General features: G+C 32.2%; 1 protein-coding gene across 1 annotated transcript; it reads right to left on the bottom strand.

The window, feature by feature from the left end:
- Window positions 1-368: 368 nt before the first annotated feature.
- LOC112510153 (DNA-3-methyladenine glycosylase 1) lies at window positions 369-4,699 on the bottom strand. The gene is made up of 4 exons (XM_025115467.1): window positions 4,225-4,699; window positions 1,953-2,094; window positions 1,684-1,825; window positions 369-810 (listed from the first exon to the last, which is right to left on the bottom strand). Exons 1-4 carry the CDS (start codon window positions 4,622-4,624, stop codon window positions 511-513), a joined length of 984 nt encoding a protein of 327 aa, XP_024971235.1. The 5' UTR covers window positions 4,625-4,699; the 3' UTR covers window positions 369-510.
- Window positions 4,700-19,342: the final 14,643 nt, after the last annotated feature.

The following is a 19,342-nucleotide window of genomic DNA, read 5'->3' as shown; positions in this document are numbered from 1 at the left end:
TAGAATAACATGTGATTTTACACTAAAATCACATACAAAATCACATTTGATTTACGTGACTTTAGCCATGAGCTAAGGTGACACCATTGTGTTAACTGTTAGTAAAAAATCACAAATGATTTACGTGATTTTGCATGTGATTTGATCATTTTCATGTTCTTTTATTTAATTATTGTTCTCGTTTAAACCTTGCTCCATAACTCTCTCTCCCTCTGTGTCTGCATATATATATTTAGAGTAATAGACCCTGGTGTTGACCATACATGAGACACAAACATGTTGCCTAATCAGGCAAAACAGCTGAGCATGTCTCATGTGTCTGACCACACAAATAATTCAATCATTAAGGCTACAACACAACACATAAACACCACAAACCCTTTATTCTTTTTATTACACAAGAAAACCCCTCTAAACACACATGACCCATTTTCTCTAATATCAACATTCTCAATTACTCTTAAATTTATATCACACACAACACTACCAAACACCATTTCAACCCTTCAATCATTCATCTAAATCATCGGTTTCTTGTTTTGGATCTTTTATGACATTAATGCTATTGCATTCCATGTATCTAAAACAAGATATGAGATGATCATTGACCATACCAGATATTTGCATGAACGAATAGACGACGATAGGACCCACACAACGAAACCCTCTTTGCATCATATCTTTGCTCATCGCTTCTGACTTTGGTGTTTTAGTTGGTATTTGACGACGATACCGAAATCCATTCTTTATCGGTGTGTGGTTTAGGAAGCGCCAGCAGTAGCTGCTGAAGGACCCAAACTCTTGCTGGATCTGCAGAAAATTAGATGAATTGTATATCATTTACAAGTATACCACATGAGTCTCTTGGTTCTATGCTTAAGTCAAACCTCTGGCCATGTTGACCTCTTCACTAAACTACAGAAATTAACCCAATAGACCATAGCCCAATCCACCTGCATCTATAGCAAATGGGTCGGACTTGAACCACCCACAAACCAACTATAAGATCTTGGGTTTGCTCCCCATAGGTTATTAGTTCGAGTCCTTTCAGAGCACGTGAAGGTTTGCCCAATTGTTAACTTTAGTACCCATGGGATTAGTCGAAACAAGTTGGCTCACACACTAACTGTTACCCCAAAATTAAATCATGGCCAAACCGTTTGCATATAAACCAACTGGGTCAAGATAGGACCAATGCATTTGGACAAGGGCATGCAGCCTGGCGACCCACAGACTGACTGTGGCCAAACCGTTTGCATAGTGTAAATGGGCCAATTTGAACCAACCCATTTGGCATGGGCCATAGGTGGCCAGGCCTACTTATTTCACCAGTTTAGACAACCGCAAAGCTGACCATGGGAAGCACTTGGGTTGTGGCATACCGGTTAAAGTTCAAGGGGATGTGGTGGAAATCTCATCCTCCTCTGAAACCAAGCGCTGCCAAAACCCTTGTGGCTATGGAGCTTCACCTGTGATGCGATGACTCCAGGCTGTTTGTGGTCGCATGGGGAATTAGTCCGTGCACGTAAGCTGACTTGGATACCCACAGTTACCCAAAAAACTGAACAATGGCAAGCAAACAATGGCCCAACCCATTCCCATCTAAACTAAACTGAGCCAATTTTGAACAAACCCATTCAGGACTTCCAAGTCTATTAATAGACACTTTGACACTACCAGTACCTTAAGCAGCGCAACAGCATTCCCCACGATAGCACGTAGTTTTTGTTCTGATAGCAACAGGCCACCATTTCGCCTGCCCGACAATAGCCTGTCCTCGGGGAACTTTGCAATGGATGATGGATTGAAATTTTCAAAAAGCTTTCTGCCAGAAAAAAATATATTTGAGTGTTAGTATTGGTCTGAATTATAGTCTCTAGGAGTCATGATCATTTCTCATACTGCTGATTGAATGACCGATATATTGATATTACAAGTTTGAAGTTGTTTACCTGAATTTATCTCTCTTATAAAGAATTTCTGGCCAAGTGAGTTCTGCAGATGCTTGTGACAAAACTAGTAGTTCAAACAGCTTCCCGTCTTCATGAACTGGAACCCCCCATTCTTCATCATGGAAAGAAACATAAAGTGGATCTACAGACAATAAAGTAGCAAGAAACAAGGTGACATCGTTGGATTAACAACAGATCGGTCTTTTTTAGCAAGCTAAAATGATCGTATTCACAACAGTGTGCAACTTTCAGTATATGATATACACTCTCTATTGACGATTATTGTTTCGGATTTCATCAAACAAATTACCCTTTTATAGCCAAAGCAAACAGAGGTGCTAGTTTCAAACTCATTTCCATTCTGAACTGAAGTCTAAGGGAATGTTCTCCCATTTTCACTCTTAATTAGTTAAAGGAAGGTAATTTGATGACATCTTTGCTTATGTGTTAGAGGCCTTCTGGCTTTTTTTAAATTTTCTACTTACTATGTTGTCAAGTTTTTAAATAAGAAAACCACAAGGGTGGTGCCTGATTGGTTTGAGCTTGGCTTCACAAGTCAAAAGTATCAGAGGTCGCGGGTTCAAATCCAAGGAGGAATAAAATCCCCTTGTGGCTCATGGAGGTTCAAATGAGGTGACTCCGGGCTATCTGCAAAGTAGGTGGTCCCCCTGGAATTAGTCGGCTCGTATAGCGGGTTGAATCCAGGTTAATAAAAAAAAGTTTTTAAATAAGAATACTTTTTGACCTTTAACAATTGGATCTTTAAAAAATCTGGATTTTATAGATGGATAGTTAGGTTTTAAACCTGATTTCATTCATATGCTGCATACCTAGAACTTTTTTCTAGTAATACCAGCTTATACATATGATTAAGGTGCCGTTTATCAAAAGCTTACTCGGGTAAGCGCTTACCAAGTCACTTTACTTTACCGGATGAATATGGCAAACACCAAGAATCTTATCCGGTAAGAGCAAAGGCAATAATCGAGGGTCTTACCCGGTAAGTGAGGAGGAGGACTCTTACCATGGTTAGCGCTTACCGGGATAAATCGTTGCACACGATGCATTTTAGTGAATAAAATCTTACCCGATAAGGAAGTGATAGCGTTGAATTTTACCGGTAAGTGCTTACCGGGTAAGTGTTTAGGTAAACGGCCCCTAAAGATAGGAAATGAAAATGCCAGAGAATTGTAAATGGAATGAAATTAAAATGACAGGGAATGACTTCTCACAGTTTCTTTTAACGGCATTCACATTGATTACTGCTTAATACCTCTTACCAAGCATCCCCTTATCTCTAAAATGAAGAACACAGTTGGAGTTAATGCAATTTTTCAAAGGTTTTGATTTCTTTTTTTCTGTTTTAAATGAATTATAGCAAATCTGTTGAAGGTTGGAATTTTGGGATAAAAATCTATTGTCTCATATTCTCACTCAATCTCATGAATAAACGTCATCAAATAGAGAATGTAACCTTAAATAAATAAATCTAAAATATCGTCAAATAAAAAATGTAAATTTAAATAAAATAAATCTAAAATATAAAAAATTTAATGTGTCTTAATATTATTAGTTAGACATGAATCAAACATGTGATTTTAGGACACCGTATTCTTATTGAATCTTGGACAATCATTCCCATTAATTAAGTAGCTCATATAAACCTTAAAACCATAAAAGTATAGACCCTCTTTAATGGGCACTTCACCTTTCCTACCAAACTCCATTTTTGACACTATGAGGTCGTTCACCAAACGCTTTATCAGATCACATTACATTATCAGATGAATATGATAAGTACCAAGCATCTTAGCCGATAAAAGCGAGACAAGGACCAAGAATCTTACCCGGTAAGTGAGGATAACGAATCTTGCCAGGTTAATGCGCTTACCACGTAAATTATTGTATACAATGCCGTTTTGATGGATAAAATCTTACCCGGTAAGTAAATGATAGTGTTAATTTTTGCCGGTAAACACTTTCCGGGTAAGTGTTTGCTAAACGGCCCCTAAATATTTTCAACGAAATTTCATTTTTCATATAAAAAAATTGGTATTATGAATTGGAAAACATCAAATTTGATGTTATAATATTAATTTACATTATCTTTTGTTAAGTTTTTTATAATTATAAAATGATTCTTTTAATTTTAAAATTTATATATATTTTTAATAGTTTTGAAAAATAAGTATTTTTACATATTCTTTTATCAAATGATTACTTTTGTATAAGAAAAAAAAACGTATAATCTTCAAACTAGAGTTTCATTTACCTGAAAATTGGGTGATCCAATCGCACCGTTTAAACGGAATAGACAACGTCGTTAAGGGAGCTTCGCCTCCTTGCAACTTCAACCTGTTGGGATCATGTTTCTCCCTCTTTTTGAAGCTCGGTATTTTCACAGAACTACCATCGGAAGAAGAAGATTTCGAAGAACACGAACTGTCTGCAGATTCATCATTCTTCCTAACAACAATTTGTGGCGATCTCTTCACTAATTTTACGAAACTCTTTGGTTTTTTCTCCACCAAATCCTTCTTCTTCAAACTCTCCTTCTCCTTCTCCTCTTCTTTAACTTTAACTCTGTTTCCAGCCGGTCCAAGTATTTTCCGCGATTCTGAATCGAGCTTTATTGACGGTGATACTGATGGAAGGTCAGTGGAAGCAGACATTAGCACTCAGAACAAAATGGAGTTCAAATTGAACCCTAATCATGGAGCATATGGATGATTTAGGATATGTGTATAGAAAGAGTACAGTAGAATCAATTAGGGTTTTAAAAAGGGAAGGGAGAGACAACAGAAATTTGAAAATGACTTGAAATCCGAAAGGGAGTATTATATTGGGCGGGCTTTTCTCCATTTCCCTTTTCCGAAAATTGATTTATTCCCACATACAATTTTTTTATATTATAATTTATAAAAATCATTACTTATTAAAAAAACGTGATTTTATAAAATTTACTAGTTGTGTACCCGCGTAATACGGTGAGAGCCGTGAATTTTAACGATTTTGAAGTTTCATTGGTTTTATTAGAGATGATTTAACGATGATATAAGTTACATTTGATCTTTACATATTAATACAATTTGAATAAATGAGAGTTATGGTTACAATTATAATCTATCGATGAAAAAAATTATATGACAGTTTAAAATCTAATATATTTAAAGTCCAACATATTTAAACGACTCCACAAATGTGTTTGATTTACACCAAGAGCAAAGAATCATGAGATCAAAAACGGGAACGAGAGCGAGAGTTCTAGAACAATTGAATGAGAGTTGAATGACTCATGGTGAATATCATTTTGAATCTCACATTGGGGGATGGAGAGAATACATAGAGGTAAGAGAGGGTGAAGACATGAGTGAAAGATGTCAAAAGTATCTTGAAAACATGAAAAGAAAAAGTAATAATGTGCATTGGTAACTTGTACTATATATTATTTTAATTGTAGATTAATAGATTTTAAGACTAAATGCATAAAGTTATAGTACTTAATGCATTATGAATTGTTTTTAAGACTTTTAAAACTTTATGCATAAATATATAGTACTTTGTGTATTAAAAATTGTTTTTAAGACTTTTGACAAATCTGATTTATAAGGTAGTATAGATTATTAATAATTCAATATCTTTAACTATTTTTTGTAAGATAAAATTAAGCATTTTTATACATCTTAATTAATTTTATTAACATCTTCTAACAAATCACATGTAAATGTAGAGATAAATAGGAGTGCTCAAAAAAAACGACCAGCCCAACCCGATATGAAATAACTCAATTTGAAACAATCTGATATCTAATCGAGTTGTAAAATCTTTTAATCCTATGTATTCGGTTGGAATTGGATTATGATCATTTGAACCCAACCCAACTCGATGAACCTGTTATCCTTTTATTTTTTGGTTTTAATATGATTGTTAAGTGTCTATTAATATGTACATTAGACAATTAGATCCTCATGTACCTTTTTATACACATATATGTTTTCATTCTCTTTTGCATCTCTATAATATTTCTTTGTACATATGTTCAGTAAATTTAAACATATCAATGCAAATTAAGAAAAGTAATTGAATATGATATATTTGAAATTTAAGGAATATGGATAAATTGTATCAAATGACAATGAAAAGAGATTAGTAGAGAAAGCAAGATATATAATGTTAGGAGAATATTTTGATGTAACAAATTATCAATTCGACCAACCCGTTTGGTTTGGTTTGGTTTGGGTTGCACTTTAGTTTGGGTTGAGTTGAGATTTTTCAAACTGCAAACATTGGGTTGGGTTGTTTAAATGTCTTCAACCCAACCTGTAAACACTCCTATAGGTAAATTTATCTAAAATATATAATATTGGAATTCCTTATAAATAAATAATAATAAAAACATTTTATTTAATGAATGTAGTACTTGACCTATACATACATGAAGATATACAAATAATTAAAATGTTCACATAGTATAAATCGATCCCAATTGTTAACGCAGACTATCAGATCAATGTCAACGATGCGGATTTAATCGGTTATGAAATCTATCCTCAATCTTATTTACAACGAGACCAATGACTCACATACCACTAGACCAAAGACCATTTGATCACGATGCCTAAGTTAATTCCCTGAAATAAGAACAAAAGGAAATTGGTTTTATTTTATTTTTTCAAATTAAATAAGTTTTTATCCTTGATTTATACAGAATATTGATTTTATAAAAATAAAAAAAATGATTGATTTTTTGAGCGCCAGGCATTACATTCATAAAAAATGGAAGAGGACATAACACCTAACGATTCATGAAGAGATATTGGATTTTATTTGGAAATTATATTTATAATTAAAGATTAGAAGGGTACTCACGCAACGCAGCGAGATACATCTTGATTTTAATATTTTATTTTATTTTTTATCTTAGTCGATATCATAATATGGTTTTAGTTGATTTTGAAAAAACGATGCTGTTTTTATTTTTCAATAAAATATAAATTTAAAGATATCATAAATTTTGACAAAAATATATCGATATTAGTATCAAATTAACTATTTAAATTTTTTTATTTTTGTGTAATTTTTTAATTCAATTTTTTTATTATAACTTAATTTTTTAGGTTCAGTAACGAAGTAAATTATATTTGGTTTAATAATATAATTTTCTTATAAAGATAATAATTAATTATTTTGTTAAAACTTGATAATTATCGTAATTATATTTTAGATTTTAAAATTAGATGTTTATCTTTTATTTAATTATGTTTATCCACAGTTAGTTATACGAATTCAAACATGTACTTTAATAAATTGTACTTTATGCATAATTTTTTTTTCTTATAAATATAATAATTAATTATTTTGTTAGAACTTGATAATTATCCTAATTATATTTTAGATTTTTTAGATTTTAAAATAAGATGTTTATYCTCTATTTGATTATATTYATMYGTAGTTAGTTACACGAATTCAAACATGGAGCTTTAATAAGTTGTACGTATGCATAATTTACTTGTAATATTGAATTTTAAGTAATATGTATTAATATACAGTACTTCATGCATAAAAAATGGTTTTTAAGAGTTTTTGTCAAATGTTTTATAATATAGTATAAATTATTTTTTTTATAATTTAATTTAAGTTTAATAATGAAATAATTTATTTTTAGTTCAATAATATAACATTTTATAAAGATAATAATTAAGTATTCTGTTAGAACTCAATGATTATCCTAATTATACTTTAGATTTTTTATATTTAAAATGAAATGTTTATCCTGTATTTGATTATGTTTATATGCAGTTAGTTACACGAATTCAGATATGGGATGAAATCGTTTAGGGATGAATGGGTTTAAGAGTTTTAAGAGTTTTAGTCAAATGCTTTATAAGATAGTATAGATATAGATAAAACAAAAGGAATCTTAAGTAAAAAGGGTAAAAATGTAATTTGGAAAAGTAGGCGAAGGGTAGCATTCGGGATTTGGTTGGTTGGTTGCTAGTGGAGTGGAGGGGTATCCTTTTACCGTTACGATAAAGTATCCAAAGCCCACCAGATAACATAAAGTCACATAAACAACCACTTTCATTGGCCCCTTTACCATCTAATCTAACCACTTATGGCCCAACTCACCTTCTCTAAACTCACATCATATAGGCCCATTAACTATTTTTTCCAATATCCACACCCCCAATTTGTCTTATTTATTCGGTTTTTATACTGGGTAAGTGTTCATCAGATCTATTACCTTATTAGATGAGTATATGAAGAACCGGGAATCTTCGAGTCTTACCTGGTAAATGAGGGTGGTGACTCTTTCCAAGTAAACGCTTACTGGGTGATAAACGGGTACTATCAATCTATTTTGGTAACAAGAAATGTTACCTAATAAGGTAACTGAATGTGATGACTTTTGAATGGAATAGTAAAAGCTTTCCAATTGAAGCAGTCATGCAACCAACACTTGTTCAACTTGATATGATTGTTTCGTTTAGTATGGCTTGATTTGACATTGGAAACCACAAACCGTCTTGTAGCATATAGTAGAGGTTAAGGGAGGTAGTTTAAAGGACGAACATGTCAAGGTCCTAGATGGATTTATCACTGATTCGGTCTGTCTAGTTAAATTGTGCACTTATATGAAAGACCCAATAGAGATTACAAAGTGTTCAAAAGTAAACGCAACCAAGGATGCTTTACACATTGTACTGTATAATGTATTAACACCCATGTTATGCCAGTTACCGTATTTATACATGTGTTCAAGTCAAAGTAAGTTTTTTTTGAAAGTATATAATATTTATATACGACAAATAGAACAAATAAACGCATACACCCTTGCATTCACCTATTCGCTAACATGTTTGATGAACATGTATAAACCTTTTGTAGCCCATTATCATCACATTAGATGTTCAACGGACCACGCTAAAAAAAAGAGACCTGTTTAATTGAAATAAGAACTGAAGTTATTCAGTAAAGTCATGTAAAATAGGGTCTCAAAAAATAACACGCAAAGGGCTTTCTTTTGTGTACAAGTAACAACTGTGTTTGGATCTCCAATAGATTCTTCAAAATGGAGAAAATTAGGACTTTAGGGACTATTTTGCACCAGCAGAAATCCCAGACCTTCTTCAAAATGCAGAAAATATGAGAAAAAAAGTAAAATTCTTTGTATATATGGAGAAATTTTTAAAATGATTATTTATTAGTGAGAAATGATATGTTTTTGGAATTATATGCCATTATATGTCTAAAAAGGGGGAAATAATATTTTGTTAAATCTATTGGATATTTTTATAATATAACTGATGCTATATTCTTTGAAATACAGAATATCTTGAAGTTGAGTATAAATTTCTTGAATACTTTTATTTTTGGCTCTCTATTTCAGAGTAAAATAGTGTGTGGCACCATTCACTGCGTAGTGACAATTTTTTTTTAAGAAATACAGACTTAAGTCAAGATGAAATATAATTTATGAGCTGACACTTGATAAAATGCAGTGTAATACATTTGATATATTTCGTGGGTGTTTTATATGTAAATCATCTCAGAAGATGGTCAAAAGAATTAATGTTCTGATGTTGAAATTTAAATGTGTATGATAAAAGGATACACGCAAGTGCATTAGTAAGACATAATACATATGAGTAGAAAGAAATTATGTGTTTGTCTATTAACAGAGATGTATAAAATAGTGGATTAATTGGTTGAAAAATGAATTAGAATATTGAAGGACAATCAATAGTAATATCTAATGAATGGAACTGATCCAATCATCCATTGAACCGATTGTCAAATGTTTATGGGTTCAGATCAGATGACAAAATCCAACACTCAATGGATGATTGGATTAGATCGGATCCACCTAAATCCGAATGGATTTCAGCCGATGAATGTGAACAACTTTATGTAATTTTTTTAGTATACAAATATCTATACTATATTATAAAGCATTTGACAAAAAACTCTTAAAAACCATTTTTTATGCATGAAGTACTGTTTATTGATGCATATTACTTAAAATTCAAGATTACAAGTAAATTGTACGTAAGTACAACTTCTTAAAGCTTAATGTTTGAATTCGTATAATAACTGCAGATAAACATAATCAAATAGAAGATAAGCATCTCATTTAAAAATAAAAAATTTAAAATATAATTAGGATAATTATTGAGTTATAACAAAATACTTAATTATTATTTTTATTAAGAATTATATTATTAAACAAAAAAAACGAATTACAGAAATACACAAAAAAAAAATTAAATAATCATTTTGATATCAATATCAATATTTTTTTTCATTTTTTTAATGATATATTTTCATATTTATGTTTTATTCAAAAACAAAAACATTATTTCTCAAAATCAAATAAAACTGTATTATAACATCAACCGCGACAAAAAGAAATGAAACATAAAAATCAAAATATAACTCGCTGCATTGTACGAGTACTTTTCTAGTGTTTATCAAACCATGTATATAAATGTCTTAAACGACAACTAACTGTTTACTTATTGCATTGTTGGTGATATATCAAAGTGTTACTTAAAAGCAATTGAGACAGGGGAGAAAATACAATTAAGCATTACCGGTAGCACTAATTTGATGATTCCACACACTAATTGTGCATTTATTACATAGTTAGATATATAAAAGGTGTGGCTTAAAAGCAATTAATGGGCATCACTTTTATTAAATCATTGAACTTTTTTTAAAATTATTTTGGGGCCGTTTACCAAATACTTACTTAGACAAGTATTTATCAAGTTTGCCGAATGAATATGTTAAGTATCAAGAATCTTACCCGGTAAAAACGAAGTCAAAAACAAAGAGTCTTACCCGGTAAGTGAAAAGACGATTCTTACCACAGTTAGCGTTTATCCAATTAGCGTTTACAGGGTGATGAAGAACTTTACTATACAATTTTAATGGCCAAAAATCTTATCCGATAAGTTAAGTGAGGGTGAGACTTTTAAGTCTTAAACAATAAGTGTTTACTTGTCTCGCGTTTGGTAAATAATTTCTTAGGGGCTGTTTGTTTTTAATAAAAAAGCTCTTAATGTCCTCTTAAGTCTGAATCGGTCAGACATAAGAGGATTCAGTGTGTTTTTTTTTTTTTTTTTTTTTTCCAATTAAGAGCTTAAAAGCTCTTATTAGGTCTGCAAATTTAAGTGGTTGCGAAACCTCTTATTACCTCTTATTTCAAATCGTCGCCTACCTACTCTGATCTCTTTGCGCTCGATTTCTCTAGATCAACTCTTATATCTCGATCTCTCATCTCTCAACTTTGTCAACTGTCGATCCATATCAACTCTCGATCTCCCATCTTCAAACTTCAGATTTCAGACGCAAAAAACAAACAGTCTGACTGATTCAGATTTCAGACTTCAGCACAACCTCTTAAAAATCAGAATTGAATTCAGAATTCAGACTTCAGCACCTCTTAAAAAACAAACGCTACCTTACTCTAGCATCGACTTCAAATGTACATTATTTTAAGTGATTTGATTTCAAAACGCCCACTTACCTTAGCATCAAATTCACAAACAAATTTTAGATTTTAAAAAAACATTTGATGCTTTATAAGGCTCGTAAGTCCATCAATACACACAGTTGTCCACATACCAGTAGAAGATTTGGTAGAGCTGACATCGAGGTGCCAAACCTTCCCGTCGATGTGAGGGAAAGGCCTTCCCTTTTCTTTGAACATCGTCTACTTTTCTACTATGTAAACGTCACGATATATGAAATCCAATTAATCATAAACGTGGTGATGGAAAGTTTGTAAATTGATAACACATGTTTTACTTCGACCATTTTGAGAATTCCATCCATTACCGCCATTTGTAAACCTAAATTTTCTTTAGATCCTCTCAGCAAACAAGAAAAGATGACAACTTTCTAAAATAATCAGGTCATTGCATTACTTGTAAGAAAAATATAGTAATCAGGAGCATACCAACTTCATACGATCATCTTGTATGATGTATAGTAGGGGTGAACAGCGGAACCGGGTACCCGGCTATGGAACCAGAACCGTCATGGAACTGCTGGTTCCGGAACCGGAACCGATATGAGTGGTTCCGGTTCCGGTTCCGTAAAATACGGAACCGATTGAAAATGGTTCCGGTTCCGGTTCTCATTTTTTCGGAACCGTTACCCGCCGGGTACCCGGTATTTTTCAAGTAAAAAAATAATTATTATTTTTTAATACCAAATTTATATTAGGTTTACATCTTGAAAGCACGTCGTCATTTTCATTCTTCATCTAAATTCTCCATATAAAATGATTCGTATTTTTTCAAATTGTATATTCACTTGGATTCATAGTATGTAATCGTTAAACTTTGAACATTTACCATTATAATATGTAATCGTTAAACTTTGAATATTTTCTATTAGTCTATTATAGTTTGTAATCGTTAAACAATATTTGTAACAATTATTTTGTATAATTTGTATTCTTGCTTATTTATTTAGTGTTTTGGCAATGTTTTATTTTTTTATTTCTAAACAATAAAATTTTAATATTTTAGGAAGCGGGTACCCGGAACCGGAACAAAAATTTAAGAACCGCTCTAACCGGTTCCGGTTCCGGTTTCAATATCTCAAGAACCGCCGGTTCCGGTTCCAGTTCCTGTCAAAAAGGGCGGGTACCCGCCTATGCTCACCCCTAATGTATAGTAACAATAACTCAAAACAGACACCGACAAGAGTGAACCAAACTAGCAACAATAATCATAAAAGCATATGTGAATCGCTTGTTCTTCTCAGATTCCCAACAACCAACATTAGAGGTGAATATAAAATTAACCATCAAACGATGAATTAAATGATATTTAAATAAGAAAATAATACATGCATTAAGCTTATTTTTTAAAGCAATTAGATGATCTAGACACATGTTAGATCATTATAGTTATAAAAACTAATATGAGCATAGAATATAACTGGTCAAAGTATAAAGATCATGCAAAAGATTTAATAAACAAGATTTATGTGTTATAGAACAAAATGAGAGACAGTGAATAGGTAAATATGATTGTTGATGGCTGTCGAGACCGACAAATGGTGATTACTAACCATCCAGATCATAATAAAGATTGTAATAGTGGTAAGTCAGGTCAAATCCACAGGAACTGGTCATGACAATTATTCGAATCCTGTACTTTCAGTAGGGGGTTGATTTTGGTTAACTAAACTACCATATGATTAAAAGCAATATAATTAAAAAAAAGTCCAAGATTAGATTTGCACCCTTGATATGATGCAAACCGTATATAATTGATTCTTATGGTGCAAAAATGACATGACTGGTCTAAACCGGCTATAGTTTCAACAAGCTCTGTCAACCTCGATTTTTCCTTATATCGACATTAACTAAAATAAACTCTTTGGTTAAATCTTAGCAACAAATGAGGTTTTAAACAAGCTCTTAAATCCTCGCGTCTGATTAGCATTAACGAATTAGGACATTCATCAATTCAAAACAATAAGCTTACAAGCTCGGGTTACTAAAGCTTTGATTAAAGAATTCATGGTGACAGTCTGAAAACCAGTTGGTCCTGGAAAATAATGACTTACACAAGATGTGTTTGTAAAAGGAGGGTTGAATACAAACACAACAAATTTTTACTTTTAATTCTTTATTTTGTAATAAAATAAGAATTACAGATTTGTTGTGGAAGCTAGGAAGGGAATACCTATGATTCTAAACAATCTGACTGGTGAAAAATTTGATATTACTGAAAGAGTTAGAAAAGAAGGCACTCTCTCATATTTTAAGGACTAACATAGTTTTTTGGGTGTTAACGCGGATTTTATGTAAGAAACTATCACATGGAAGTTCTATCAAAATGGGTGAGTACCCTTCTATAGCCACCATTTGATTAAATGCATTCAACTTTAACGTGTGTCTTCATCTGATTTGTTGATCCATGCATGTTTGTACTATTCATTTCAGCCTTTGTGGTTGATGTAGACATTTGTTATCTTATCTCATCTTTTTGTATGCAGAAGGAACAATAAAGAAAGTATGATACTAATAAAAGAGTGATTTAAAACTTACTTTGGCTAATATGCTGGGCATGTTCCCATACCAGGATGAGCGTTGGAAAAGTTGGTAAGCCAAATTTGTTGGACAAGTTTACACTCTAAAATTCGGCTTGCTGGTAGTATTATTTGTCAGACTACTATTTGACTTTATCTTGTACAGTTGTACTGATCTTCTTTCGGTTGTATGACAAACCAAACCGCTTTGGTGAAGATCTTGACCTCACTTCGAGTAGTCTTTAATTTTGTTGAAGGCTTTTCGTTCTTGGATCAATACAGATAGTTAATAAAAATCCTATATTTTTCTATTCCGAAATTTAAGTTATAGATCATATTCCAACTATAGAATATTTATGAAGTAAAGCTATCAGATTCTAAAATTAAATAGAGTGAAATGTGAGTTCTTAAAACTCAAGATAGAATGGCCAAATGACAAGTCAATCGGATTCTCCAGAACGTATGAAGAATAATTAAATCAAAGATTTGATCTCACATCTTATCTAAGTTATGAATCTGATGTTTGACTAACATCCGAAGCGTTTATCCTAACAAGTTACTAAGGTTTGAATGTTAATCCTTTTGAATTATATCTTATTGATGTTGTTTATCGGATAATAATGTTATAAGTCAAATGAAAGCATTAATTTCTAAGTGTTGAATCGGATGCTAGTTGTATTATCTACAAATCCGATGGTTGAGACCAACAATCTCCCCTTATTTGTTAATAATACAAATAGATATCCAATAATGAAATACTCAGAAGAAAATGGTACCGAAACTCACAAGTGAAAAGTAAAATCCGAAGTTATAAATTCAATGATCCATTTTTTTGATTCTTTTTGATCTTTTCTTTTTTCTAAGGCTCTTTTTGTTTTCTTTTGTTTTGTTCTCTTCCATCATTTTCTTTTCTTTCCGATTACAAAAAATAATATAAATGAAATACATCGGTAATCATGTATGCAAATGATGTATACAGAACTTTTCTAAGATATAATTAAAAGATGATTACATAAATTCATGTAAATCATAATTGGATCTTCGAGGTTGAAGACGAAGGTGATCAGTTTTTTTTATTCTTCCGAGTTGCAATTTTTTTGCTTTTCTTTCAGCTATTTTCTCTTTATAAGGCATCTTTCTTTTTCTTTCGTCTCTAGAAGGACTTTGACTTTTGGTTTGATCTTCCTAAATTGTTCGACGGATTTGATCCCCCTCAACAATTAGAAGCATCACTGCTTTCTTTCTTTTGTTGATTGTAACACTTCATTCCACACATTGTATGTAACATATACTTCATAGACAAGAAATACATGCTTGTATACCACATAGGTCCCTTAGTACAAGAATCTATTGAATACATGATCCAAAATTCCAAAATATAGTTCTTGTACTAATCAAGCTTCATTTACAAAACTATACATATCATCAGCAAATCTTCATGCAGATAAACACATAGGAAAAATATTACATTTTTCCCTTCTCCTTACCGTCTGCACTTCCTGCAATACATATTTAAAATCACAAAACGAGGATTTGACCGAAAGGTCTAGTGAGTTACCCTATTTATGTTATTGCAGGGTGAAAATCACCAAAACTTTTAAGTAAAACAACTTTTCATATATATAACAAATATATGAATGAGTAAGAACATAATATCAATACTTTTCACTTTTCAAGCCAAATTCTCTACTTGTAAATAATATATCAAATCCAAACAGGTTTGCACTAATCAAATTAACATGATGCCACTTTTTAAACCTCTCAAATCAAATAAGGTTTATTCAAAGTTTCAAGCCAAACCTGTTATCTCTTTCTCAATAACATCCAGATTATGATTTCCAATAAGAACCCTGATCCCAAACCTTTAAATCACAAAGAAATAAAGATTCCAGACACCAGTAATTTTAAGGGATATAATAGTAAGAGTTATATTACATAGCACACATGCAAATGTCACCCTTATATCCAAATGTACACCTCTCCTTGATATGCCACCCTTATCCCATGGTACACCTCTCCTTGATATGTCACCCTTATCCCATGGTACACCTCTCCTTGATATGCCACCCTTATCCCATGATACACCTCTCCTTGATATGCCACCCTTATTTCTCCATTAAAATATTTCATAAAACTATTCCATGTAAAACAGACCGTAATCAATGGAATATTATCAGTTCAAGATCACCTTTAAAATTCCCATTTCTTATAAAAAGAATCAATCAAATTGGTAAGTCAACACATTAATCCGGTCAAACCTTGGCCGGATTACTAATCCGGACAACACCAGTCACTATGTCCGATTTACCACTTAGATTGATTTCTCAACACTTTGTCCGGATTACCAATCCGGACAACATTTAGTCAAAATTTATCCGATTTACAAGTAAACCGGTCACCCTTTAGTCGTATTCATACTTCTCCGATCAAAATACTTAACATAATTTCAAGTTCATAAATCGTTCAATACCTAAACCGGCTAACTCTTTAAACCGGTTAAGACATGTCCGGTTTACCTTTAAATCGCTTAACTTTTGACCGGTTTATGGCTAAATCGCTTAACATATGATCAATTTAAGGCTAAACCGGTTGATACACCAAACGGTTTATATCTAATCCGGATAGCCTTTAAGCGATTTACATACATATGCATATACTTGGAATCTGACTAACTCTAAATCGCTTAATACTATGAGCGGTTTAGAGAATATCCGGTCATACCTTACCCAATTTAAACCAAATATGATAAATCTTTCAAAACTCAAATCAATATGCAATTCAAGGTATTTCGAAAGCATAAATTACTCATGTTATGAATTTCTTTAGAAATCAGATGAATCCTTCTTCATAATAAGCAATCCGGACAATGCTTCTCTCAAATTACTCTCAAGTTCAAAATGTGGCAAGAAGAAGGAATGGAGGTTAGGACCCTTCTTTTATACCTTTCCTTAACAGGAAAGTCGGCTACAAAAGCCTTTACCCATATGCATTGCTTTCACATATATAATCATCCATGTATGTAACCCATATACTCATGCACATGTATATTCACATATACATATACATTTATGAATGAATGTATTTTATTGTGTATGTAATTATACCCACACATTTAATGCATACTCATTTATGCATATAACTTCACATACTAGCACAATCAAATATAACAATTTATCATGTTGTCACGTAAAATTTTAACAAATAATAATCACGTATTGATTACCTCAGGTGATAACCAGGATCCGGTTATCATAAAAGTAAACTTGCAGAAATCGTAAATAGCAAAATTATAATTTTGCAAAAGATGTAATGTGTTGTGGAACAGTAAAAACAATGTTGTAGCAACTGAAAAATTACTTGAATAAAAACTAGCTAAGATAACCCGTTTTAGACAGAAATTGCCATAAACCGAGTGGTTTTAAGAGGTAAAATGTGTACAAACTAATAGTTATCACACACCCCCACACTAACCTTATGACTGTCCTCGGGAAAACATGGATATAAGCACGTGGTAATCATACGAGTTGAGTCAAAGGTTCAAAAGGTCCATAACACATCATAAAATCATAGCTAGTCCACATATTAATAATTAATATGCAGACAACTCAAGAATGAAAGTACCTAATTCAACAAACACCTCACAGAAGATTAAAATCTACTCTAATTGCTCAAATTCGCACAAAGGTGTAAGTGTTTCACTAAAGACATCAATTCAAATGAAAATGCACTACCATTCGCACAAAAGTGTAAGTCTTCATTTATTCATATTTTCTCTCTTTTTTTTCCTTTCATATTTTTTTTCTTTTCTATATTTTTTTCGAACTTCTACTGATCATTATATAATATATAGGCATTTTGGAGCATGCAGAGGGTCTATAGTTCTTATGACCAAGGAGTCCAACTATCAACATACAATCTTATTCCCAAAGTCCGGTAAGTGAAGCGTTTGGCTAGGGGTTAAGTATGGCAATTAGGCTCAAAGGGGTGATGAAAAAGGAATACATGTATAAGGGTTGGATTTTAGGCTAAATAGGTTAAATTAGCAACAAAGATAGCCTTTTTTATTTTCACGCTAGTGTTACCTAAATGCAATCTCGAAGAGTCAAAATCCAAGTTCTAGAATGACATAAACATGGAAGATGCAATGCATACATAAACGAAATAAGATTGAAAACAATGTTCAATCATGGTTCAAAAGCTTACAGGTGCATTTTAGTCCATAAAATTAACAAGACTCATAAAAGGTTATCTCAAATGTGCTAATTACATCTATGCAACCCAATACAAAGCTCAATCATGCTATGGTTTTCATGATATAACACTTGAAAAATATTCAACTCATGTAATTTACCTAACAAGTTGCCCAAGAACGGATAAATATAATTGAAAAATTACCCCCAACTGATGCATATGACACCCTCAGACTTAAATCATACATTTTTTTCAATGTGAGCAGTCTAAATAGGACACTCAAAAGCAAAAAAGAGCAACGGTGAACAGTAAACTCCCTTGATATGTCAAGTATTCCTCCAATGTATGAGTTAGTGTGATGGCAACGCCCATTTAAGATCCATCACCGAGCTGGAGAGATTCTAAAAGATAAAAGCACACGTGAAAGAAAAGAATCTAATGTAAAGAAATAGATGCAACTAAAATATAAAATTCAGAAAATAAACTCGTGGGTTGCCTCCCATGGAATACTTTTCGTTAATATCTTTGGCTAGACAATTTCTATTTTATCTTGTATCTGATAAGTCAATACCCCATATATGCGTCTTCACGCGATGTTGGCGTGCCTTGAAATCTGTCCGGGTTTCAAGCGTGAAATTTTTGTGTTCTAATAATATCTCTTTTTGTAGCTCAACAAAGGTGTCTTCATCCGGTTTCCCCTTCTCATCATCTACCATCGATTTTTCAAGTGCGGTGAATGTTCTCCTGGTGTCTACAAATTCCTTCTCCTCATCCTTTAAGAGATAAGTAATGGTATAGGAAAAGGAGGTACCACCATCACTCCCAACTTCTTTACATCTTCTCCCTTTTAGTCGACATTTCCTCGACATTACTGAAACCAATCCCCATCAATAGTGCCCAGAATTTGACACTTGTTAAGATTCACAAATAATAATCACTAATTATCCCAAATCACAATAAAGATTAAAAGCAATATAATAAAAAGGCAAAATTTGGCAAGAGGGGCTGGTTTTGATTAATTAAACTAACATACGATTAAAAGTAATATAATAAAAAAGCTCAACAATAGATTCACCCTTGATATGATACCAAAAATTTGTCATTGATTCCTAAGATACAAAAGATGACATGACAAGTCTAAACCC

The sequence above is a fragment of the Cynara cardunculus genome (genome assembly GCF_001531365.2).
Source record: "Cynara cardunculus var. scolymus isolate 2C chromosome LG 3, CcrdV1, whole genome shotgun sequence".
In the NCBI taxonomy this organism is placed as follows: domain Eukaryota; kingdom Viridiplantae; phylum Streptophyta; class Magnoliopsida; order Asterales; family Asteraceae; genus Cynara; species Cynara cardunculus.
Note: the sequence above shows the minus strand (reverse complement) of the source record. Positions and strands in the feature narration are given on the sequence as shown.

What these genes read in the sequence shown, in the direction of transcription:
- LOC112510153 (XM_025115467.1), bottom strand. Translation starts at nt 4,624, where the DNA reads ATGTCTGCTTCCACTGACCTTCCATCAGTATCACCGTCAATAAAGCTC. An exon ending in TTGGATCACCCAATTTTCAG is followed by an intron (nt 2,095 to 4,224) that starts GTAAATGAAACT and finishes TATTGTCTGTAG; the next exon opens with ATCCACTTTATGTTTCTTTC. An exon ending in TATAAGAGAGATAAATTCAG is followed by an intron (nt 1,826 to 1,952) that starts GTAAACAACTTC and finishes TTTTTCTGGCAG; the next exon opens with AAAGCTTTTTGAAAATTTCA.